General features: G+C 49.6%; 1 protein-coding gene across 2 annotated transcripts in view; it reads left to right on the forward strand.

The window, feature by feature from the left end:
• Positions 1 to 24699, forward strand: part of MSN (moesin) — a 69301-nt gene that overhangs the window by 37656 nt on the left and 6946 nt on the right. Inside the window, exons 2-8 of one of the 2 annotated variants that reach the window (XM_069100396.1) lie at positions 3867 to 3950; positions 16498 to 16593; positions 17616 to 17890; positions 18113 to 18196; positions 19074 to 19220; positions 19731 to 19827; positions 22469 to 22632. In XM_069100396.1, coding sequence (XP_068956497.1) covers positions 3888 to 3950; positions 16498 to 16593; positions 17616 to 17890; positions 18113 to 18196; positions 19074 to 19220; positions 19731 to 19827; positions 22469 to 22632 — 926 coding nt within the window. In that variant the 5' untranslated portion in view covers positions 3867 to 3887. Of the gene's footprint in view, positions 1 to 3865; positions 3951 to 16497; positions 16594 to 17615; positions 17891 to 18112; positions 18197 to 19073; positions 19221 to 19730; positions 19828 to 22468; positions 22633 to 24699 lie in introns of both variants that reach the window. The other variant, XM_069100397.1, reaches the window with a different exon arrangement.

Below are 24699 nucleotides of genomic sequence, written 5' to 3' on the forward strand. Positions count from 1 at the left end.
GCCCTAAACATTTTGAAGGAAGGAGCCCATTAAGGAAGGCAGCTGAGAAATCAGTGCCCATTAAGGTGTGAATGGCCCATGAAGTAAGCGGGTGTTCCTTCCAGTTGGCTTCCCCACCTTCACTTTGGTTGGTCAGTCGATTGGTTTTAAAAACTGGGCAGAACCTTAAGGCAAAGAAAAGGTGGCAGACAGACCCATGGTAGAATCTTCAGACATCAGTGGTCTGAGGACATGGGGATGTGTGAGGGGGTGGGCAAGGTTAGACAATGATGTGGCAACCTTCCCAATGGCCATAGGAATAGTTGGGTTCACTGCATTCAATTTCCTCCTGGGAAAGATGAGGGCCTTGGATCAGGTGGTTTCTCTGGTCCGTTCAAGCACTGACATTGTGTTCCGAGTTTCTCGTGAACAACCGCTACAGTGCCTGTTAGACTCTTGGGCATTGGTGAGCTGGGGCCAGTGTGGATTCAGGGGTACGGTCCAGCCCACCCTGGCCTGGTAGCCCTAGAGTCGAGGCCAGATCCTAGGTGGCCCAACATCCTCATCCATTACATGGCTCTGGATGTTCTTTGTCTCTTGTCTTTCTCTATCTCTTTCTCAGCTTCTGCCCTGCCCTTACAGGTGTAGAATTCTGGAGGAAGGAGTCAGAGGGAGACTGCAGCTTGGCCCTGAGTTGAGGGTACAGATGTTTCTGGCTATTCCAGAGGCCCCTCCAAATGGCCAGCAGCTCCCTATAGCCAGAATCTGGGAAGCTAGATGGGCAGGCTCTCCAGCTGAGAGCAGAGATCCAGAGAGCGTGGATCACAAGCCTAGGCACATAGTAAAAGCCCTTTATCAATGGTAGCCATTAGGATTCCTCTTGGAAGGTGCCTTAGAGAAAGTTGCAGGATGTAGTCAAAAGAACCCTTGCCCTGCAGTTTGGGGGACCTGGGTTCAAAGCCCAACTCTGATGCTTCTGACCCGTGAGACCTTGGGCTTCAGTTTCTCTAACTGTAAAATGAGGGACTTGGATTCTGTGGCTGCTCAGGTCCCTTTCAGCTCTGCAGTCCCATGTGGCTTTAGGCAAATCAATTTATGTACTGGCGAGTTCCTCATTAAAATGTGAGCACTTGGCTTCACTTAATTCCCAGAGGCCCTCTGTTTCCTCCTGTCAGATGAGGGTGCAGCATTGACTGGCCTAGATGACCTCTGAGTCCTGCATAGCTTTGGGTCATTGGATCACCCTTGTTCTTTGTGTTCTCAAGTGACTGAAGAAGTGGAATTGATGGCCCCTGGGGTCCCCTTCTGCTCTAATCTGGGCTCCTGGGTGGGATCTAGGCATGAGGACCCCCTTTACCATGTACTCTGCAAGTGACTTCTTTAGGCCTTGGTTTGCCCCTTTGTAAGTTTCCTTTCAGCTTTAGCTTCTGTAATCTGAGGCTGTCTAGACCAGTGGTGTCAGATAGAAATAGGTGCCACTAAACCAACAGAAGTTTCCCTGAAGGCTGCCGATCAACTTGGAAAACACACATGTCTACAGCTTTCTTCTTCTTTTAATAGACTTTAAAATCCAGTAGAAACCCGTCTGAATGTGGTTGGTGACCCACATGGGAGTTTTGTGGGCCTCACGTGACCTCCGACCTAAAGCCCCTGGGTTTGTCACCTGGTCCTCCTGGGCCCCCACAGGCAGGAATCCCTTCACAAGCTCCCGTCCTTCCGCTTCCTTACATCCAGTAACAGGAAGCCTGTTACTACCTCCTTATATGGAGTTGAAAGCCTGTCGTCCATTACCTTTCTGTATTGTTTCTGGGGCTACCCTCTGGAGCCAGGAAGAACGAGATCACTCCCCTTCCAAAGCCTTGCACACATCTGTGGGATTCTCTTCTACGTTGTCTTCTCTTCTCATGGCTGATTACCCCTCCCTCCAAGTTCTTTATTCTTTGGGCCCTAATACCTCCCCACAAGAACCCCCAAGCTTAATCAAACTTAACTCTTACCTACTATAAGATTCAGTCTTTACCTCTAATGGAGAGATGAACTCCAGGCCAGACACGATACCCTTTTAAAACCCTAAGTCAGCCCCACCAATTTCTGTCTCTACTGGGGCAGCAATGGGGTTACTCCCAGTCCCCAGTTCTAGAGGTCAAAGTTCAGCTGTGAGTGTTGCCCCCTTCTCCCTTTTCTAGGAGTGTTTGTTTTATAAGGCATAGCCAAGGTGGGTCATGCTGTTAGATTAAGCTACCCAGAACCTGTTTCAGAGGTTGAGAAACTTCTAGGGTAGAAATTCCTACCCTGGGGGGCCCATGGATTCCTAAGGAGCCTGTGGATAGATTTCAGGGACTTGGTGAACTTAGGTGGAGAGAGAAATAGCATCTTTATTTTCACTTACCCCCAACCGAAACTTAGCATTTCCAATTATTTAGAAACCTGATTCCAAGAAGGAGTCTGTCAACTTCACCAGACTGCCCAAGGGGGCCATGACACAAAAAAGGACTCAGAACCCCAGTCTAGGAGAAAACAGCTTGGAGAGGGAAGAAGGGAAACCCAATTGGTAGAAGGCCTTCCAAAAGTCCATGCAGTAGAGTTCCCCCTCCCTATAAATTCCCTGATAGGAGTTCCCTGGGTATGTAATCAGCTCTCAGTCAGTGGAATCAGTAGGACCTGGATTTGAATTCTGCTTCAGATGCTATATGTGTGACCCTGGGCAGGTCCTTTTCTGGACCTAGTTTCTTCAACTGTAAAAATAAGGGGGTTTGGGGCGGCTAGGTGGCGCAGTGAACCAGACACCAGCCCTGGGGTCAGGAGGACCTGAGTTCAAATCTGGCCACAGACGTTTAACAGTTATTAGCTGTGTGACCCTGGGCAAGTCACTTAACCCTAATTGCCCTGCCTTCCCCCCTCCAAAAAGTATAAAAAAAACCAAACCAAAAATAAGGGGGTTGGACTCAGTGACCTTCCATCTCTAAAACTATTATTCTTTGATCTATATAGAGGGGGAAATAGTATCTAAAAAAAAAAGATTCCTGACCAACATTTACATCAAAATTTTTCCAGCTGCCAACCATAGGAATTAGAGATGGGAGTCCAACCCCTTCATTTTACAAATGGGGATAATGAGACCTAAAGAGAGGAAGCAGTTTGTCCCTAGAGTAAATAGCAGAGCTGGGCTTTGGGCCCAGGGTATCTCAGTATCTTCGGAGTTGGAACAGACTTGAGTGGCCAAATGGTCAGACCCATACTTGAATTCCCTCGTGATGTACCTAGTTCAGTCATCCAAACTTTGCTTGGAGAATTCCATTTGTCTTTGTGATTTTGATTTTCTGGGGTGGTCAAGTACAGGATGATAGAAGCTTAGCTAGATGACAGTTTTTCTGAATGAGATCTGGGGAGGAAGGTGGAGTCGCAATGTGATACGGAAGCCCAGAAGGAACTGGGGAGATGGGGGAAGAGACATGGCATCCAGGTGATTTAGCTCTGTGCAGGACTTCTGCAGCCCCTTTTCTGGGGTTAAGGACGCGAATGAACTGGAGAGTATCCAGCAGAGGGCAGTTGGAATGGGAAAGGTCTACATTTCATGGTAACAGGGATTGATTAGTTAGGAGAGTTTGGGTTGGTCTGTCTGGAGGAGAGGCGCCTTCAGGGTGGGGGTGTTCAAAGGTTTCTGACGCAGAAGAGGGATCACACTTGTTCAGTTGGGCCCCAGAGGACTCTAGTCGGGAGTCAATGCAGAGAAGTTTTGTTGCTGCTTAATGTCATCTTCATCTCCATAATTAGAGTCATTGTGCATATTGTTCTTGGGGCTCTGCACTCTGCCCATGTCATACAAAGACAGACCTTTTTCCTGGAGCCAAACTAACCACCCACTCTGTGTGTGTGTCTTGTTGCAGATCAGCGTTCGGGTGACCACCATGGATGCCGAGTTGGAGTTTGCCATCCAACCGAACACCACTGGAAAGCAACTCTTTGACCAGGTGAGCTCTTTGTTCCCATCCTTCTGAGGGTCCCCTTGAGCAGACACTGGGATGGTGTACATCTGGGGTGTGTTGCATGTGAGCAAGCAATGCTCTCTCCTCTCTGGTTCTGTATTCCCCATTGTCACCTTCCCTGAAATTAGTCAGAGCCTGGACCTTGAGGATGGAGAGGCAGGGAGGGTCTGCGAAATCTTCTTGTCCAGCTACCCTCATTTTATACTCAGAGAGGACGGTTTGGAAAGTAGAGTGTAGCAGAACACTGGGCCAAATGAAGGGATCTGTGAGGTTAGATTCCCTTCCTGCACACTTGAGGCCCATTCTCCCTGCTAGAAGATGGGATCTGAGCTCTTGATTTGCTTGTGGATTGTATTGTGTATATTTCTGTATAATCTCTAAAATGTTTCATGGATAAATAGTTATTTATTACCCCTATACCAATCACTTCCCAATAACTATGGCTAACCCACCTTAACCCATAGCATCTTCTCTTATAACAAACAGAAACAAAATTTAACAAAATTTTGAGTTCTGGCAGAATTCTAGAATGAGTTATTAGTGAACTTCTAGAAAAGGAAGCAGTGATTGCAAAGAGCCAACTTGACTTAAGTCATTTTGCCTCCTGGGGCCTCAGTTTCCCTTTCTGTAAAATGAAGGGGTTGGACTTAGCTGGCCCTTGAGTTCCCTTCCAGTTCTAGAGCTGGGATCCCATGACAGAGGTGGGGAGATCCACTGTGCTGCTACCCTTTGGTTAAGTCACTTGTCTTTGGCTTACTCTTCTATGAGCAGCTAGGTGGCGCTGCAGTGGATAGAGCTCCAGGTGTGGCGTCAGGAAGACTCATCTTCCTGAGATTCAATCTGGCCTCAGATACTTACTACCTGTGTGATCCTGGGCAAGTCACTTATCTCTGTTTGCCTCAGTTTCCTCCTCTGTAAAATGAGCTGGAGAAGGAAATGGCAAACCCCTTCAGTACCTTTCCCAAGGAAACTTTCCCGCTTTAGATTCTGTGAAATTGGGCCATTTGGGTGAGTCCTTGGAAGCAGGAAGGCTGTTTAAGCCTTTTGACAAGTTTGGCCATGCCCAGGTGATCTCATTTCCTGGAATGGTAAAGTGAGGGATTGCTAAAGATAAAGATTGCCTTAATTTTAAGGAAGCTTTTCATAAAATCTCTCTGGTGGTTCTTCTGGAAAAGTCAAGAGAGGTGGGACTAGAGAAGAGTTCCCTTTCAGTGGCTTTGGAACTGGTCAAATGACCCGACTTGGTGTGCTCATTAACAGTCCAGCATCAGCTTGGAAGAAGGTCCCTAGCAAAGTGCCCAAGGGAACTTGGCTCTCCCCTGTGGGACTGAAGGTTGGGGAAAGACCCAGGTGGCATCCTCCTCAGGTCTGCAAATGATGTAAACTTGGGAGCAGTGGCTAATGGAAAGGCATTAGCTGAATCTGATAAGGTGAAACGCACTAGGGGTTAATGGAAAAGTCTTACACTTAGGTTCAAGAAATCAACTGGAACAGGGTGGGGGAGGCCTGCAACAGATTATTTGAAAAAAGATCAGGGGATTACAGTGGCCTGCAAGTTTAGTAGGAGTCATCGGTAAAACATGGCAATCCTGAGAGTGGCAATCCGTAGAGTTCATTCAGTCTTGGACTGCATTGAGAGACATAGCCTCTAGAAAGGGGATGTTTGAGGCACCTTGGGAGAACCCTCATGTGAAGAGGGAGCAGTCTGCTTCTTTTCGGCCCCCCAAGGCAGAAGCAGAGAAATGACTGGAAATCACAGAGAGGTTGATTTTGGCCCAATGTCAGGAGAATGCTTCTAACAATCCCCAGCTGTTGAAGTGTGGGGAGGCTGCTCCTGGTCCCTAGAGAAGATGGAGGTATCCTAGGCACCCTGCCTCAGGGCAACCACACTGGCATGCTTATTTTCTTAGCCAAAGTTTAGTAGAGGAGACTTGACTTTTATTTTTTAATGAACTAACATTTATTTATTTATTGCTTTTTGGAGGGCAGTTAGGGTTAAGTGACTTAGGGTCACACTGCTAGTTTTTGTGTTAAGTGTCAGAGGCCAGATCCAAACCCAGGTCCTCCTGACTCCAGGGCTGGTGCTCTATTCACTGTGCTACCTAGCCGCCCTTTGAACTAATATTTATTTACAAATAAATCTTGTACTGAACATTGCCACAACCAACTCAACTTGTTTAATAAAGATTTACTTTTAATTTATTGGGGGGGCAGACATGTAGTTTCATTGGTGAAAGGAATGCCCAGCTAGGGAGTACTACCAAGGTAGATCACTGCTGTCTCAATACTATCAATAATGTCAATACTGTCACTGCTAGAGGGCTGTTTGGGCTACAGAGAAATCAAGTCACTTAACTAGGGTCACACTCACTCAGGATGGCAGAATTTGAACCTGGGGCTCTCTCCTTAACTCTGAGTCTAATCTTGTAGCTATTAACCCAAGCTACTTTTCCATTTAATTTGAAGGCATAAAGTATCATCACTTTTTGTTTGTTTTTCTAATTTATTATCTGGTTTTTTAGTTCAGCCTGTTACAAAGAAGTATCATAACTTTTCAGTCCTTTGAGAGGTTATGTTTTCTATCCTCTCCTGTTTCGAATTTGGACTATCCCGAACTCAGGCCTGGAATATCAGAGGATTTAGAGCTGGAAGAGATCCAATTCAACTCACAAATTTTACCAAGGAGGAAACTCAGAGAAAGGAGTGCCTTGTTGAGAATTGCCCATGTGGGCAGACGGCAGAGCTGAGTTTAAAATTCAAGCCCTCTGACTTTGCGGTCTTGAATCTTTGTACTAGCTTTTAAGAAACAGAGCTGTGTCTTAGAGGTCTCCCAGCAGCCTTTGTAACCTTCACTACTCAGGGACCTGTTCTCCTCTTGTAGGGGACAAGGGAAATGACTGACCCAGGTGAGTACCCAGTCCACAGTGAGCCTGGCAGCAGGGGCCTAGGCATAGGATTGGGCAAGCTCTCTTGACAAGAGACCTTTCTGGGCCTGTCCTTGGGTCCAGTGGGAAAAGCGGGCCTATGGTGGCCAGTTTGAGAGGGCTCACGGCCATAGACTACATTCCAGTGGGCAGGAAAAGGGGCGGTGTCAGCTTCTCGGCTAGGATCCCCAGTGGGTGTGGGGGCTGGAGGCTAGCCCTTGTGCAAGTGGTGACAGTCCCTTGTCTGCAACAGTGGGTGCTTTGTCCATCAGATAGTGTTGGGGGGGAATGCTTCGGAGAGTGAGGAAGACATGGAAGGGGGGACCCAGGGCAGAACTAGTTCAGAAACAATGCGAGGTCTTAACTTGGAGGCTTCTCCCTTCCTCCTCCCTCTGCTCTCCCTCTACTATGATGCTGCTGGGGCCCTGGAGTCCAAAGTGGGCTTTGTTTCTGAAAAGGCTGTGGCTTAGCTGAAAACCCAGAGGTTAGCAATTGTGCCCAGCTTCAGCTCCCCAGACAGCCCAGATGTTAGCCTCATCTCTCCATTCATCTTTCCAAATCCCATCCATCCAGCAAGCTCGGGAGCTGGCTCTGCAGGGGCCTGGTACTCTAATGGGGAACCTTTGATCAGGGTGATGGTACCACTCCAGAGACAGCCAGAGTTAGGAGGTAGACACCTGCCTCCTGGGTCTTCCAGATACCCAGTCCAACTATGGTATAGACCTGGCAGGCACCCCAGAGGCCATTGAGTCTGACGCCTTCATTTTACAGGTGAGGAAAGGGAAGTGAAGGACCCAGGATTACACAGCTAGCTAGCACGGGTTTGAGGGTGGGATCTGAAGCCAGCTTTTGCTAGTTCCAAAACCCACTATGCTGCTGTATCACTCCGTCCAAGAGGGCCTAATGAGATAGCAAATATGGAGGTGGTTTAGATCAAGAATTTAAAATGGTTTTTTTAATTGACAAAAACAAATCAAACAAGATAATCTTATTTAAGTTAATTGAAAGAGTGAACAGACCATGAACAAAAAATGAATTTGTCCTGTGTCCCCTTCCAAGTCAGTATGGCATTGACTTCCTGGCATCCCTTCTCTCTCCCTCCTCTCCCTGCCCCCCAATTGGCACCTCTCCCTGTGTGTCTGGGAGCATTTTATAAACTGTGACCATAGGCTGGCCTGGCCTCCTGCCTCTGTGGGCTGCCCCTTTGGGCCTAATGGCTCCCTTCTCCCTGGGCTTCAGGCTTTACAAAGTACTTCCTCCCCCCATGGCCCTGGGAAATCATTGCATTCATCCAAAGTCAGTGAGTGTTTGGTCGAATGGAAACAGTCCCTGGTTGGAGTCCTGGCTTTGCCACCTGTGGGGTTCATGGGATTTCGAACCAGGAGGGGCCTTAGTTCATTTGGTCTTACCTCTTTATTTCTTCAAGAAAAACATGGAATCTGTGAGAAGAGTGTAACCCCATGGGACCCAGGCCAGTTGCTTCCCCTCCCTGGCCTCAGTTTCCTTAATCTGTAAAATGAGGGGATTAGACCAGACCTCAAAGGTCTGTTCCAGTTCTAAATCTTGTGCTCATATGATGAAGTGGGAAATAAGACATCTTCCATCTGTCGGTCCCCTGGCGAGCTTGGGGCCTGGGATGGAGAGGGCTGCCCAGCCAGCTGCTGTGTGGAGGTGTTGACAAGCAGTGGGTCCTTTCTGGATCCCAGCAACTGTCTGGACAATGACCAGAACAGGAAACAGAGAACAGAGAAAGGGCCCTGCTTGGCACTAGCAGTTTAAATAGCAACAATGGGAGGCTAGGCCTAGGGGCAAGGGCCTTGGCCTCAGGAGTGCCCTAGTTGGAGAGGAGACAGAAGCTTCCTTGCATGAGTCACTCAGACAGACATGTACCTACAACCCCTGCTCCCCTGGCGGGACAGCTCTTATATTGGGAAGACTAGTTGGCATGGTCTACCCCTCGCCATAGACTTTAAGGCATCAGTCCCTCCCAATCCCTGTAAGCTCAGCTAAGGCCCCTTATTTGGGCCCTCAGTGGGAGCCTGCCCCCAGCCTCACTGTGGATCAGGAATTGGGAGTATTATGAAATAGCCAGATGAAAAGGGAAGACCATGAGGGTGGGGGCCTTGCCCTGGTAACCAAGGAGTCTTAGCACCATAAATCAAGGCCTTTGATCTAAGCCTCCTTTTTCTGGTTGGAAATCATCTTCCTTTTGGCAGAAGCCCCTGAGTACCACCTAGAGAGCCCCCCTGAGCCACAAGTCTGGGCCAGGGCTCTACAGTGGGGACAGAAGATCTAGTTTTTCTGGGGGGCCTGTCAACTCTGTCCCAGGTGTGAGGGCTGTGAGCCAAGAGCTCAGGGAGATGCATCAACCTCCCATTTTCTTCCCACTTTGCTGAGTCCATTGCCTTCCAGGTAGCCCTGGCTTAGCTCTTGTCAATTTCAGATAAGGCCTTCACTCCAGGCCTGGGCCTTGGGCCCTTTGGACCTCAGGCCCTTACTTGGGGCTCCTCGGAGCATTGCTCTGGGCTTTTTCCTTTTTGGAAGAACCAAAGATCTGGCTTGGAATCCTAGCACTAGTATTTGGGAGACCTGTGACCCTGGCCATGTCACTTTCCTCCCCTCCCCTCTAAAATGAGAGGATTGGACTAGGCCTAAGTCGGATTTAGGGTTGCAGAGGGCCTTAGGAATTATCCAGACTTAGCGCGCAGTTCAGAAAGCAATGGGAGGCCTTGGGCTTTCTTTCTTGGCCTTCCCAGAGCTTGTTTGGCTCTCTGGGTTCAGAGAGATACCATACCCCATCCCTAATTACCACCTTCCTTTCTGCTGATGGCATCACAGCTGGGCTAACTCCTCAGTAAAAAAAATGAGGGGATTGGTGGCATTGATCTAAGGTCCCTTCCTAGGCTAAAGCCTAGAATTCTTCTTCTTTTTTTTTTTTGGAGGGCAGTTGGGGTTAAGTGACTTGGCCAAGGTTACACGGCTAGTTTTTTTGTGTTAAGTGTCTGAGGTCGGATTTGGACTCAGGTCCTCTTGACTTCAGGGCCGGTGCTCTATTCACTGTGCCACGTAGCAACCCCCAAGCCTAAGATTCTTTAGATGACCTCTGTTCTCTCCTCTCCCCACCTGCCCCTGCTCCAGGCTCAGTGTTCTCCCAACCACAAGAGTGCTTTTTTTAGGGTATATTTATATGGGACAAGAGAATACACAAACTTAGAAGTTATATATATATACACACCAGCATAAGGAGCAAAGACTCTTCATGACCCCATTTGGGGCTTTCTTGGCAAAGATACTAAAGTAGTCTGCCATTTCTTTCTCCAGTTCATTTTGCAGATGAGGAAACAAAGGCAAACAGGGTGAAGTGACTTGCCCAGGATCACACAGCTAGGAAGTATCTGAGGCCAGATTGGACCTCAGGAAGATGAGTCTTCCTGACTCTAGACCTGGTGTTCTCTCTGCCTAATACTGCAAATCAAAGAAAATCACCTTAGCTCTGGTCGTTGATCATTGATCATTGACTTTGACACTGTCCCCACTAATCCTGAAGCATTCGTCCCAAAAGACAATTGGGTTCTCTATCCCAGAACCTCTCCTCTCCAAAACTAACCAACCAACCAAAGCTGAAAAGAATTCCTGAACCCCTTGAGATACACCTGGGTACTCCTTAGCTGAGAATGAGCCTGATGTTGTCTAATGGACCAATCAGAACATGTCCTAGTTTATGGGGTGGTTAAAATTAAGTGTCTCCCCCACCTGACCCCAGACTGTCCAATCGGGCTCCTTCCCTGGCCAACATGACGGTGTTCTCATCCTCTCAAAAGGCCTCTGCCACATATGTTCAGACAAGTAAGCTTACAGAAATGGCTTTCTCCAGTGGGTGCCTTATCTAAGAGGGGGTCACTAGAGCTGCTTCTTGAGCAGGGTGGCAATGTGGGGTCCCCTGTTTAAGGAAAATCTCTTTAGTAGCCAAGTGGAAGATGAATTCAAAAGGGGAGAGACTAGAAGCAGAGGGGCCAAACAGGAGTCTATTGAAATGCTTGAGACAGGAGGTGTGATGAGGGCCTGGACCAGTCTGGCTATGGTTTGGGTGGACAGAAGAGGGTATATTCTAGAGATTCTGGGTAGGTGGAATCATCAGGATTTGGCAGCTAATTGGATATAGGGGTGGTGGTGGAGAGTTAACAACTGAGATGGCCTCTGAGATCTTGAGCCTATGTGTGCCACCCCCCCCCCCCAAGGTAGGCTGCTCCATTTTGGTTGGCTAGAATTGTCAGAAAGCCAGTGGACTTCTCTGTGGTATAACCAAAGCAGTGGGACCTCCCTGCCCTCTGAGGTAACAGCAACCAGGGAACAGAAGCGAGACCCTTTCTTGGCTCTTAGAAGCATTCCTAGGCCCAGAGAGAACCCTGGGCTCCAGTGAGAGGCCTTGTGGCCAGGAATCAGGGTGTAGACAGAACCTAGCCTAGTCAAGTGCAGCCCTTTGACTGAATCCAAACTTCACAGAACAAAGGCCCTTCATAAAAAGGATTTGTTCTATAAAACTTGGATTCAATCAAGGCTGTACCTGAGAACTTAGAAGGCCCATCTCGGTCCTCCCCTCCCCAGGCCTAGCCCTACTAGCTGGTTTCAGGAGGAGACCATCAGCTTGGAGGATTCAGAGGCATAACCTCGTCTGGTCCAACCCCCTCAGTTGTCAGTTGGTCTGTGAGCATTTCTTGAGCACCTCCTGTGTGCCGGGCTCCCATTCGGTCTTCATGCCTTTAAGAACCTGCTGTGTGTCAGACTTTTGTCCACTGAATCATAACTTGGGGTCATAGCAGGGCTGGTTTTCACTGTAGGCCCCTGCTTTCCTTTCCAGATGGCCATAGAAAAGGCCCAGAAGCTAATCTCTGTAGGGAAGCTGAAAATGAGATTAGCCTTGTTCCCTCTTTGGAGCAATATTTGTCCCTAGCCTGTTTTCTGCCAAAGCCTGAGGGTCGCTGGGAGGTGGATTCCTTTTGAGGGGATGATGGCTAAGGCCCAGATTCCACATCTTTTTTCTTTCATATCCTGGGCCTAGAATTTGTGAAGAAAACACTTGGCAAGCAATGGAGACAGGGACTGCTATTTCTTCTTTTACTCTTGGTGAATCTTCATGTGTCTCTCCTTCCCCACATAACAAGGCAGCTGGACATTTGGCTGAGAAATGGTTCCCTGAGCCCCACTGGACCGAATGCCCCCTCACTCTCCCAAGTTTTCTCCGGCCCTTCCTTAAGTGATGAATTCCCAAAAGCACCTGACTGGCCTCAAACCAGAGGACTAGGGGCTGGTCCATTTCTGCCTCCTTTGGGGTCTGGTTCCTGGAAAGAATTCCCTCTTCCTCCATGCCCTGGTTTCCAGCAATCTGAACTGCCTTTACCCCATCTGTCAGCAAACCTCAACTGCCCTTAGTCAGGCCCCTGAGGCACAATGGCTAGAACATTGGATTCGGAGTCCAAAAGGCCTGAGTTCAAATTCCACCTCAGACACTTACTACTGTGTGACCCCAGACATGGCAATGAATTCGGTTTCCTCATCTGTAAAACATGCATAATGTTAGCACCTGCCTTCCAAGGTTGTTGGGAGGATTAGATTGAGTTGTCAAGCAAATGTAAACTACTATTATTAAACTTCCTTTCAAAGAAACTTGGGCCTTCTCCAACATGGCAGCCCAGCCAGAGGCAGCGTGGGAGAGTGAACAAGGCGCTGCCCTTGGAGTCAAGGTCTGGCTTCAGATCCTGTCTGAGATGTCCATGAACCTCATCGCCCCATTGAAGTGCCTTCACCCTCCGGGGCCTTAGGCCCCTCTCCTCCAAAATGCAAGGCTTACCCTAGATGGCCTCTGATGTACTCCCTAGCTCTGTATCTGGGATCTTGCATGTGACCTTGGAAAGAAAGAAAGGAACGAAGAAGAAAGGGAGGAAGGGAGCATTTATTAAGGGCCTACTTACTATGTTCCAGGCACTGTGCTAAGTGCCTACATACTTGCATACACACACACACTTGCATTTGACAGATCTCTTCATTACTTTTTTTTTGGAGGGGGGAAGGTTGGGTAATTGGGGTTAAGTGACTTGCCCAAGGTCACACAGCTAGTAAGTGTTAAGTGTCTGAGGGCAGATTTGAACTCAGGTCCTCCTGACTCCAGGGCTGGTGCTCTATTCACTATGCTACATAACTGCCCCCTAAATTTTTTTTAATATTTTTATTTTTTGTCTTTTTGGAGGGGGAAGGCAAGGCAATTGGGGTTAAGTGACTTGCCCAAGGTCACACAGCTAGTACGTGTTAAGTGTCTGAGGCCGGATTTGAACTCAGGTCCTCCTGACTCCAGGCCCAGTGCTCTATTCACTGCGCCACCCAGCTGCCCCAGATCTCTTATTTGGGCCTCACCAAAGCCCTGGGAAGTGGGTGCTGTTGTCCAAGATTTTATACTTGGGCAAGTTCTTTGACTTCTGCCTCAGTTTCCCCTCTTTGTCAAATGCGAGGGTTAGACTAGCTGACCTTAGGTTCCTTATGGCTTGAGATCCTAGATCCTCTGATTTCATCCATGGGACTCTGTTCCTTTGTCCCTGACCCTCCACTCCTGCTCCCAAAACTATACCTCTCTGGTTTTTTTCTGAGTTAGATTTCCCTTGGGAACCTATTAGGGCTGGTAGTTAGATTTACCCTGCTCCTTTTTGGGAGCGTGCCACCCCCCTTCCCCCCCCCCCCAAAGCTTAGGGTAGGGTTGGTTTTTTTGGTCACTTCTCTTAATGTATGAAAACATACGCATACACACACACTTGCACTCTCTGTCTCTCCTTCTCCCTCCCCCCTTCTCTCTCTCTTTCTCTCTGTGTCTCTTGTCTGTCTGTCTTTGTCTCTCTACCTGTCTCCATCTCTCTTTTCTCTCTTCCCCTTCTCTCTGTCTCTGTCTCTCCTGTCTTTGTCTCTTTGTCTCTCTGTCTCCCTCTCTCCCTCCCTCTCTCTCCATCTGTGTTCATCTCTTTCTTTCTCTCCCCCTCCCCTCTCTCTGTCTCTTGTCTGTCTCTGTCTCTCTCTCTCTCCCCTTCCCCTCTCTCTGTGTCTCTGTCTGTCTGTCTCTAGTCCCTCTCTCCTTCTCCTCCATTCCCCAGCAGAGGGTCAGGGATCAGGTTCCAGTGTAAACATTCCCTTTTGGAAGCTCTTGGCTTCTAGACCTCAGGACTGACCAGGCTGCTGTTTGAGCCCCCTTCCCTTCCCCCCATGGCCCTCCCTCTGACCTGGCTCCTGGATCCCAGGGCAGCAAGAGAGGGAGGGAGAAAGGCACCTAGTTCCATTTTGTCTCCTCTGCCTCTCCGGGGTTTTTGTCTTTCCATACCTGATCTGATGATTAAAAGAAGGCTTTGCCCCTTCCTCTTGCTGGAGGTGTCTGGGAATAGCAATTCTCGTTTTATTGGTTTGTTTGGCTGAGCTGTTCTTGGTGCTTGGGAGGAGTCTGTGTCCAGGAGGTGGGTTTTTTCGGGGAGGAAGGAGTGACAGGACCTAAAGCAGAAAAAGAAGGTTTAGAGACTGAGTTCAGCCTGGGGCCCACAGACCCCACCCCTGGATTTCAGAGGGTTTGTGAACCTGGATGGGGAAAAAAATACGTCTTTATTTGCTGAAGTCGGTTTTCTTTGCAAGCCTTTGTATTTTCATTTATGCCTCTAAAAAGGTTCTGAAAAGAGGTTTGGATACTTCACTAGACTGCCTGCCACCAAGGGGAGTGGGCATGGCACCATAAAGGTTTAGAGGGGAGACTGGCCAAGTGTGTGGCACCATGGTTGGGGTCAAGCCTACCCATCATCCCCATGGGGCTCTGGGTAGAATGAGGCAGCTAGGAGGCACGGAGGGTCTGGAGTCAGGAAGGCCTGAGTTCACACCCTAGCTCTGTGACCACTGCCTGCCTCAGTTTCATCATCTGGAAAATGGGGATTGTAATAGCCCCCACCTTCCAAGAGATTGTATTTGGAAAGTGCTGTGTACACACAGAAGAGATTAGGTTTGCTCTGCTTGGTCCCACAGGGCCAAACTAAGAGAGGGTGTAGTGGGGAAAAGACTGACTTAGGAGAAATTGTGGGCCTGAATTCCAACTCTCTCCATGCATGATCTTTGTGGCAAACCTTTGTGGGCTTCAGGTCTCAGGGGTCAGACCTTTCAACCTGGATCCCTTGACCAGAGTTCAGTGTTTTTCCCAGGCTCCCTCCTAGTGCAGATGAGGAAACAGGCCCAGAAAGGTTATGTGACTTCCTCAGGGTCACACAGCCATTGAGTATCCCCGTAATGCCCAGGCGAACATGCTCTCCAATTACTCCCCATGCTACACTTCTAGTGTAGCTCTCCTGTAAACCCAGAGCTGCTACCCTGCCCCTGCCTTGGCCAGGGCAAGCTGTCAGATTCCCCAGGGGTCATTGGCATCTCCTTGCAGACAGGCTTCTTCCCTGCTCTCCCATATTCTTTGTCCTTGTGTCCCTTCATTATGATGCTTATGAGCTCCCCTGGGGCCACCGCTGGGGAAGCCAGAGCTGGCTAAGTAGCCCAGAGCAGGCCCCATTGCCATGGTGATGCCCAGGGTGAGAGAACAGAGCACGTTTGTTTTGGCTGGGACTGCTCCACTGGCTCTGACCCCCCTTCCTAGCCCATGGAAATGTTCAGGCTCAGCCCTGGGGAGGGAGCCATGCAGGGAAAGGCTCCCTCATGAGCTCATCTTTCTGGAGCATTTTTATTGAGATTTATGGAGCACAGCATTGTTGTGGGTACAAGCAAATTGAAGCTCCATTTTGCAGAGAGGGTGTTTGTTAGGACCCTGCCCAGTAGAGCTCTGTCTGCCCTCTTTGGTTTGTTTCTGGCCTTTCAGGACCTAGGTTCAAATTCTGCCTCTGATACTTACTAGCTATCTGATCTTAAGCATGTCACTTCCCTTCCTTGGGACTCAGTTTCCCCCTCTAAAATGACAGGGTCTAGATCTAGGATCTTCTCTGTGATTTTGGGTGAGTTCCTTCCCCTCCCTGGGCCCTATGAAGGGGTCAGATCTCTGTTTCCATGGTCTAGAGATCTGAGACTAAAACCCTGTGGCCTCCCATGGGAGGTAGAAAGGACCACTTGGGCGTCCCTGGCTAGCTTGATTTGGGATGGCCACTGTAGGTCTGGGCTTTGGCTCTCCAACTCTCTTTGGCCTCAATTTCCCCATCTGCAAACATATACATTATGATTTATACTATCAGCTGCTAGGCCAGAGAACCTTTGTATCTCCAGTCTTCCCTTTGTGGTATTCTTTACTATGGCCTTGTGTGAGGAAGGGAGGGCGAATGTGGTTAATCCCCATTTTAGTGGAGGAAAGTCTTGTTCAGAGAGTTCATGACCTGCCCAAGGTCACATAGCTTAATACTTGGCAGAATGGCAATTTGAACCTGGTCCTCCTGACTGTCCAAATGCGGTGCTCCACTGTATAATACCCACCTCCTTCCAGTGTCCAAGCTATGGAATCCCCGAGGATTCGGGCAGCAGGCTTAATGCCTCCCTTTGCTTCTCCCCCATTGCCCATCCTGGGAATGACAGACAAGGGATTAATGGTATTTCCCTGCTTCCCCCAGGTTGTGAAGACCATTGGCTTGAGAGAGGTCTGGTTCTTTGGCCTGCAGTACCAAGATACCAAGGGTTTCTCCACATGGCTGAAACTCAATAAAAAGGTAAGTGCTTAGACGGAGGCTGGATCGGTGTGCCCCCTGGGACAGAGAGTGCGTGTGAGTGTGTGTGGTCGTGAGCTTGGCGATTTGATGCTTTCTGAGGTACCTTCCAGCTCTTATCTTCCTTGCTCTATGGGCCCTCCCAACTGGGATATTCTGTACCTGTCATGGCTTCCTGGCATGGCTGAAGAGAGGCTCCAGGAGACACATTTCTTGCCTTCTCATTCCCCTCTGAGCATGAAGAGGGAGGCCCTGAATAAGGGCCTGGCTCTCCTTTCCCTGGGTAAGCATTCACAGCTGGGGCCTAGAAGTTGCTGCCGACCAGCTTGGAGAACCACCGGGCCTAGCGTGTAATTGAGCGATTGAGGACTCTTCTCTCTGAAGTTGGGAAGCAGGGCGATCGGAGGTGCCAGGTCCTGAGCCTTGGCCTTCTCTTGACTGAGGTGGCCTTGTGAATAAGAGACCCAGCAAAATCCTGGCCTGCTCTTAAGTGCGGTGGATAAGGGACCCAGGAAGGACTTTCTGATTGGAAGGGTTTGGATCACAGGACTGCATGTCCCTGGGAGGGGGCATCACCTCATTCCTGTCTGGTACCATCATTTTTGAATGGCCGAGTGGCCTTTGATCACCTTCCTTTCATTCCTTTTGTTTTAATTTTATATCAATCATTTTTTAACATCTACTCCCTTGTGCATTTAAGAAAAATTGCCTGACGAGATGGCTGTGTCTGGCAGAGTATGCACCATTCTGTTCCTGTGGTACCCCCCCAACCCCCATCTGTGCCAAGAGGGATGTGCGTTTGACCCTGTGAAATTGATAGGAGCTCAGCTGTTGTGTACCTGTCATGTTGGAGCTTGAGCTTGTCTTGGTTCTGCTATCTTTGCTTCCCATCATGTCGCATGACTTCACATGAGTCTGCTCAGGCCTCTCTCAATGTCCTTGAGAGCACTGGTTGCCACGAGGCAGCAGCCACAGATGAGGTGACAGAGAGGGGCTTTTTCCTAAACTTGTTTCCCCAATCTCAGGTGACGGCTCAGGATGTGCGGAAGGAGAGCCCCCTGCTCTTCAAATTCCGGGCCAAGTTTTACCCTGAGGATGTGTCTGAGGAGCTTATTCAGGACATCACCCAGCGCCTTTTCTTCCTGCAAGTGAAGGAGGGAATCCTCAATGATGACATCTACTGCCCTCCAGAGACTGCCGTCTTGCTGGCCTCCTATGCGGTCCAGTCCAAGTATGGCGACTTCAACAAGGAAGTGCACAAGGCTGGCTACTTGGCTGGGGACAAGCTGCTGCCCCAGAGGTATGACCAGAAGGGCCTGGAGATCCTCCTCCTCTCCCCAAGGCCACTCCTACTTGCTTGAGCCTCACTTTTCCCCTCTGTAAAATGGAGGGGAAAAAAATACACACCTAATCTTCCCACGTGGTCAGGGAGGGGTGGGGGGGAATGCTTAGGAAACCCTTCCATGCCATAGACATACTTTGAGCTGGGTCTTAATGTTGTAACTCTTGACTTTATTTGTAGAGTCTTGGAGCAGCACAAGCTGAACAAAGACCAGTGGGAAGAGAGGATCCAGGTGTGGCATGAGGAGCACCGGGGCATGCTGAGGTAAGGCAGCTGGCCCAGGTGGCTTGGCCCAGCCATGTTTGTTTTAACACCCCATGTGTGAAATTCACTGTGCTGGCCACTGGTGGAGGGCCCTGTGAGCTCCTCACAGTCTAGGAAGGGCAGAAGATATAAGCAGATCGCTCAGTCACTGAAACATTGATTAAACGTCTTCTGTATACCAGGCACTAAGAAAGGAAAGAGAGTTCCTGCCCTTGAGGAGATTCCAGTCTAATAATAGCAGCTATCCAGAACAAGGCAAGAGCCTAAGTTCCTCAGGGAGATTCAGGGAAAGTGCACAAAGAAGTCTGTGGGGTGGGAGGGAATGATGGACAACAGAGAGGATCAGGGGAAGATCTGGAGGATGTAAAAGGGAGGGGACAGTGGGAGATTTGGAGTTGAAAGGCACCAGTTGGAATCCCAGCTGTTACTTCCCCATACACACTTTGGCAAGTGACTTAGCTTCCTTTGGCCTCAGTCTTCCCCTCTGTAAAGAGGAGGCTTGGAGGGCTGGACTCAGCTTCCCCAGTGCCTTTCTCCTCTACTTCTGCTTCTCTGAAGACATTTCAGGTGTAGGGAGCAAAGGCATGTGGGCGGTTAGAGGAGAGCGGAGGCCATGTGGATTTGGTGGAAATAGACATTGTGTGGACTGGAAGTAATATGAGTGAGAAGGGGAGGCTGGGACCAGGTAGCAGAAGGCCCTGAATGCTAGACAAGAATTTGAGTTTTGCCCAGTGAGGCACAGGTCTATGGTAAAGGGGGCTCCTTCTGACATGCAGTGTGAAGGATGAATGAGAGAGGCCTGGGAGGAGGGGGGAAGAGGATGCTGAAGTGACTCCAGTAGGCCCAGCATGTGTGTGCACCCTTCCTTGGCTTTCAGGGAAGATGCTGTCCTGGAATATCTGAAGATAGCTCAAGACCTGGAGATGTATGGGGTGAATTACTTCAGCATCAAGAACAAGAAGGGTTCTGAGCTATGGCTGGGCGTGGATGCCCTGGGACTCAACATCTATGAGCAGAACGACAGGTGAGGAAGGCCCAGGTGGGAATGTGGGGGAGGGGATGTCATTGTGCCCATCCCCCTGCCTCTAGGAAGGAGTATACCTGGGGCCAGCATCCAGTTGGTGGCTAAGAGACAACATAACTCCCTCCAGGTCTTTGTCATGGCAGTCGGATTGGCCATGTTTATTTACTTCAGCTGATTTCCACAATAACCCTGTGGAGAGTGATTTTTCGGGGGGAGTTCTTCTCTCCTCCCTCTTTGCCCTTCCCATCTCACCCATACAGAATCAGGGCTAAGGGGTGTGGTTCCTTTGCTCTGTCACAAGGACTGTTGGGGGGGATTTTGCCCCAGCCTCACAAGGAAGAGAGAATGCTGGGCTTGGTTGGGAGCAGAAGATCTGAGTTCGAGCCCAGGCAGACAGAGGTCTGCCTTGCTGCAGTCTCTATCTCCTTAGGCTTTTGGGTGGAGGGCACTTGCCAAGCCAGGGCTGAGAGGGCTCCCTTCTGTCCTGATTTTCTCTGTCTTCTCCTCTAGGCTGACCCCCAAGATTGGCTTCCCCTGGAGTGAAATCAGGAACATTTCCTTCAATGATAAGAAATTTGTCATCAAACCAATTGACAAGAAAGCTCCGGTGAGTGACCTCTGCCCCCCAGCCAGGATCCGGGCCTGCTCGACCCCAGGTTGACAAGACAGCAACAAAAACCAATGGCACGACTGGATTTTTAAAATGTCTCTTTGGGGAATAAAGAACAGAGAGGAAATTTGAGATGGGGGTAGGAGGGTAAATGAAAAAGTTTCAATGACTTGGAGGAAGGCAGGCAAAATGTTGGAGTAGAAAGAATATTTGATGTGGAATCCAAAGCCTTGAGTTTGACTTCAGGCTCCCATGGTCTTGGGAGACCTTGGGTAAGCCACTTTAGATTTTGTGAACCTCAGTTTCCCCTCTTAAAATGAGGGGGGTTGAACTTGAGGTCTCTTCCAGCTTCATGTGGGACTTTGGGTAAGTCCCTTCCTCCCCCTAGGCCTCAGTTTCCTTCTCTGTAAAATGTGAAGGCATTGGGCCAGCTGCCCTCTGGGATCAATCCCTCTCTCCTCAGCTCTTTTGTGCTACCTTCTGTGATCCTAAGCCTGATGACCTCGCCTCCCAGTCAGACGTCTGTAGCTGTAAGCACGGGGCCGCCCAGGCAGCCCAGATCTAGGAGAGTGAGGCAGAAAGGAGTTGGCTTTTATGGGCCTGGCCTTGAACACAGATGTGGCCATAGGGGTCAGTAAGCAGAAGCTGTGGCTGCTCAGCCCATCCTGGAACAATCAGATGCCTCACTGGGACAGGATCTTAGACTTGCCCATTTGGAAGTGATGCCAGGCAGAGACCATCAGGCCAAGGAATTCCCTTTGCTACCCCCCTGTGAGGAGTCATCCAGTCTACCCCTCTCGTCCCCTGCTAAGGGGGCCTTGAGCACCTGGACTGTGGTCTGTTGTTCTAGCTGGGCCCACCCTGGCATCAGCTTTTTTCACTTTTTGGCCCAGCCCAAGGTATCTTCAGCAGTCTTAAGTGGCTCCCTTTTCCAGTGCAGGTGTGCAGGGCAGACAGGCCACTGTCCCACCATTTCTGTTCTTAGAGCAGTGCTGCCCAGGACCATGCCACAGTGCCTGTCCCAGCAAGGGCTTGCACCCAGCTCCCACTGACTCCATGCCTGGGTTCTCTCTTGCTCTGCCAGGCAGCTTCTCTTCACCCACTGGGCATTATTTCATGATTTTTAAATGTATTTTTGACCTTAAAACTTTACTTGATGCTTTTTCTGGTTTTATACCATTTATAAAAGTCATTTCCCCATAGAACCCCCACAGTTCTATAAACCATCCTTTTGGAACAAAAAAAGGAAACCCAACTAACATGTTGACTATATTGTCAGGGTATGCAACACTCCCATACCCCTAGCACCCCGCCTTCTCCCTTTCTCCCTTTGTTAAATGTGGGGAAGCTTGGCCACTCCCATGATCTCCATGACCAAGAATGGGCAGCTAGACTGCTCTGGCCTTGGCTGCCTATAGGCTTTGTCTCTGTCATTGTAGGTGGTGGATGTGTTTGCTTTAAGCCCTCCGAGTCTTTCCCTTCTCTAAATTCGCTGTATTTGTCACTTTCTTACAGTGGATTTCATTCAGATGCCACATTTGTTTCAACTGGTGGGTGCCCATTGGTTTTCCAGTTCTGTGCTATGATAAAAAAATGATTGCAATGGTTTTGGTTTGGGGGGTTGACAAGTTAAACTGCTGTGAGTCACTGTCCTTGCAGCCCATTAAGACCCCCAGATCTTCACTAACTGCTGTCTGACCACGTTTCCTCTGTGCTTGAAACGGTTTGGTTGAATAACCTGAGCCCAGGCCTTGCTTGGCTCCTCCCAAGGTCAGGGTAGATCCAGAGTTTGCAGTTCATTAGCTGTCCCTGACCCAATGTCATGAACATGTTAACATCTTTTGTTTTTGGAGGGGTGCGGAAGTCAAGGCAATTGGGGTTAAGTGACTAGCCCAAGGTCACACAGCTAGTAAGTGTGTCATATGTCTGAGGCCGGATTTGAACTCGCGCCAGTGCTTTATTTACTGCACCACCCAGCTGCCCTAACACATTATCTATTTTTAAAGAATGAAACATATATATCCACATTTTCTTGAAAGCACATTCCAGAATGTCACCTGTAATGCCAAGTCCTGAGCTGCTAGTATGCCAAATCACCCTGGTGTAACTGCCAGGGCTCAAAGAAAGGCCTCTGACGCTGCAGCTGATAAAAACTCATGGCTCTCCCCTGCTTTGCTGTGCAAATCACACAGACTGGGCAGTGTGACCTAGTGGCCAGAGAGGCAGCCTTGGAGCCAGAAGTCCTGCCTCCGACACATAATTAACTGGCTGTAAGACCCTGGGAAAGTTACCTGACCTGCTGGCGCCTCAGACAACAGCAGGTGCTCACCTAAGTGTTGGGGGCCAGATTTGCCAGTCCCCCTGGTCCTTAACTTTTTCTCACAGCAGCCCAGTGAGGTCCATAGATAGTAAAGGAAGCCGTGAATTAGGATGGGGAGCCATATTATGGGTGGGAAGCCAAGTGATTTACGCCTAGGGGCATGTGGCTCCCAAATAAATGTCAGAGTCTGGACTCAAGGCCCCATCTTTGCAGTCCAGGTTCAGGAGTCTCTTGTCACCCCATGGTGTCTGTTCTCAGCCTTGGCCTCCTCAGGCTTATTCTCCTTCTCTTCCCTCCTTCCTCCCCTTCCGCCCCTAGGACTTTGTCTTCTATGCCCCTCGTCTCCGCATCAACAAGCGCATCTTGGCGCTGTGCATGGGGAACCATGAGCTGTACATGCGACGCCGCAAGCCAGACACCATTGAAGTACAGCAGATGAAGGCCCAGGCCAGGGAGGAGAAACACCAGAAGCAGATGGAGAGGTGGGTGCCAGGCTTTGGCTTGGGGTGGGAGCAGGGGGGAAAGAGTCACAGGGACCCATGGGACTGAGGTCACTCCTAGAAGGAGAAGGGGCAGAAAATATCCATTAAAGTACCTGGGGATACAGATAGAAAAGCAGGCTGGTCCCTGCCCTCAAGAAGCTTCCATTCTTGTGGGGGAGATGCCATGAAATGAAGAGTGGCTGGGGTAAAGAGAGAGGGTCACTTGGCACACCGGCAGCCCCCTGGTGGCACAGGTCTGATCCCAGTTCCCTAAGCAAGGCCTGGAAAGGACTTGGAGGTGGGGGAAAAGGATAAGCTGGGGGAAGAGGGAGCTGCAGAGTTCTCAGGAAAGGCAGGTATGGTGGTGGCATGGCCTCCCACAGGACTTGTTTGGAGGGTGGAAAGTAGTCATCTAGGCACATGTAATTTGGGGTGTTAAAATGCCTGGGGCAGGGGAGCAGAAGCACCATAGTGCACAGAGTGCTTGGAATCAGGAGGCCCTGAGTTCAAAGGAGCCTAACACTTACTAGCTGTGTGACCCTGGGCATGTCACTTTACCCTGTTTGCCTCAGTTTCCCCCAACTATACGATGGGTCTAATAATCCCCACAACCACTCTACCTCCCAGGGTGGTTGTGGGGAGCAAATAAGGATTGTAAAGCATTTTGCAGACCTTAAAGCGCTAAACAAATGTCAGTCTTTGCTGTTGTTGTTGTTGTAATTACTGCTGGCATTACAAGCTAGGTTTATAACTGCCCACTAGATGAAACTCTGAGAGGGTGGGCACCAGGCCTGTCTAAGCTTGGAGTTCCACCTAGTTCCCAGTCAGTGCATAGTAGGTGCTCAATGAATGGTTATTAGGAGGCTGACAAGCCAAGGTCTCCCTGGCTTAAAGCCCAGATACACAGGAAATAGCAGAGGCAAGCTTTGAACTCTATCTTAGGAACATATATTGAAATGGAAAGGCCCTCGGTCATCATTAGCCCATTTCCCAGGCCCTCAAAGAAGATTGGTTAAATCAAACAGCTGACAGACACTGTCTGCTGACAGTTTGCCCAGCAGTGTATACAACATTCCACTCCCATAGCCCCTCACCTCTCAAATGAAGGGAGGGAAATGTGCTTGGCCCATGTTCTGAGGCCCGCCATGGGAACAATCCCCTTGGGAATCCTTCCTTCTTTTCTAATCTTTAACCTCTCCTTGGCCACACTAGCCCCTTCTCTACTGCCAGCAAACCTGCCCGGTTTCCCCTCATCCTTAAACCTTCCCTCTATCCCACATCAGGGGATTGACCAGCCATTGACCCCCTGTGTCACCACCCTCCTAGAAGAAGCTGTTGGGGTCCATTGCCTCCAGCTTTCTCCCCTTTCAATCCCCTAGATAGGAGTGGGGAACCTGAGGCCTCAAGGCCATGTGTGGCTCTCTAGGTCCTTGGGTGCAACCTTTTGACTGAGTCCAAGTTTTACAGGACAAATTAAGGTAAATCCAAATTAAGGGGATCTATACTGTAAAGTTGGGATTCAGTCCAAGGGCCTCCCTTGAGGACCTAGAGGGCCACACGTGGCCTTGAGACTGCAGGTTCCCCACCCTTGCCTTAGAATCTGACTCAGCTGAGACTGCCTTCCCTCACACTGCCAGAGAAATTTCTTTGCAATGAAGAGCGCTTCCACTCTTGTCTTTGTAACCCCAGTGCCTGACATGCAGTAGATCCTTCATTGAATTGAACAAGATAAAAACAAGGTCCAGGGAGAAATGACTCTGTAGATGTAGGAGAAGAACGCTGCTTCATTGTGCATTCCACCAAAGGGCCTGGGGGACTGAGTACCTTAGCCTGAGTTATGCTCCAAGATTGAGTGGGAGACTGGGAAGAGGGTCAAGGGAGGGCTGGAACGGGTTCCTTCCTCATCTGTGCCTTTTAGAATCCCTCCTTCAGCGGCGGCTAGGTGGCGCAGTGAATACAGCACCGGCCCTGGAGTCAGGAGGACCTGAGTTCAAATTCAGCCTCAGACACTTAACACAAAAACTAGCCATGTGACCTTGGTCAAGTCACTTAACCCCAACTGCCCTC

The sequence above is a fragment of the Petaurus breviceps genome, unplaced genomic scaffold, assembly GCF_028583685.1.
Source record: "Petaurus breviceps papuanus isolate PSGF00001 unplaced genomic scaffold, PetGlider_PUasm1.0 400, whole genome shotgun sequence".
Classification (NCBI taxonomy): Eukaryota; Metazoa; Chordata; class Mammalia; order Diprotodontia; family Petauridae; genus Petaurus; species Petaurus breviceps.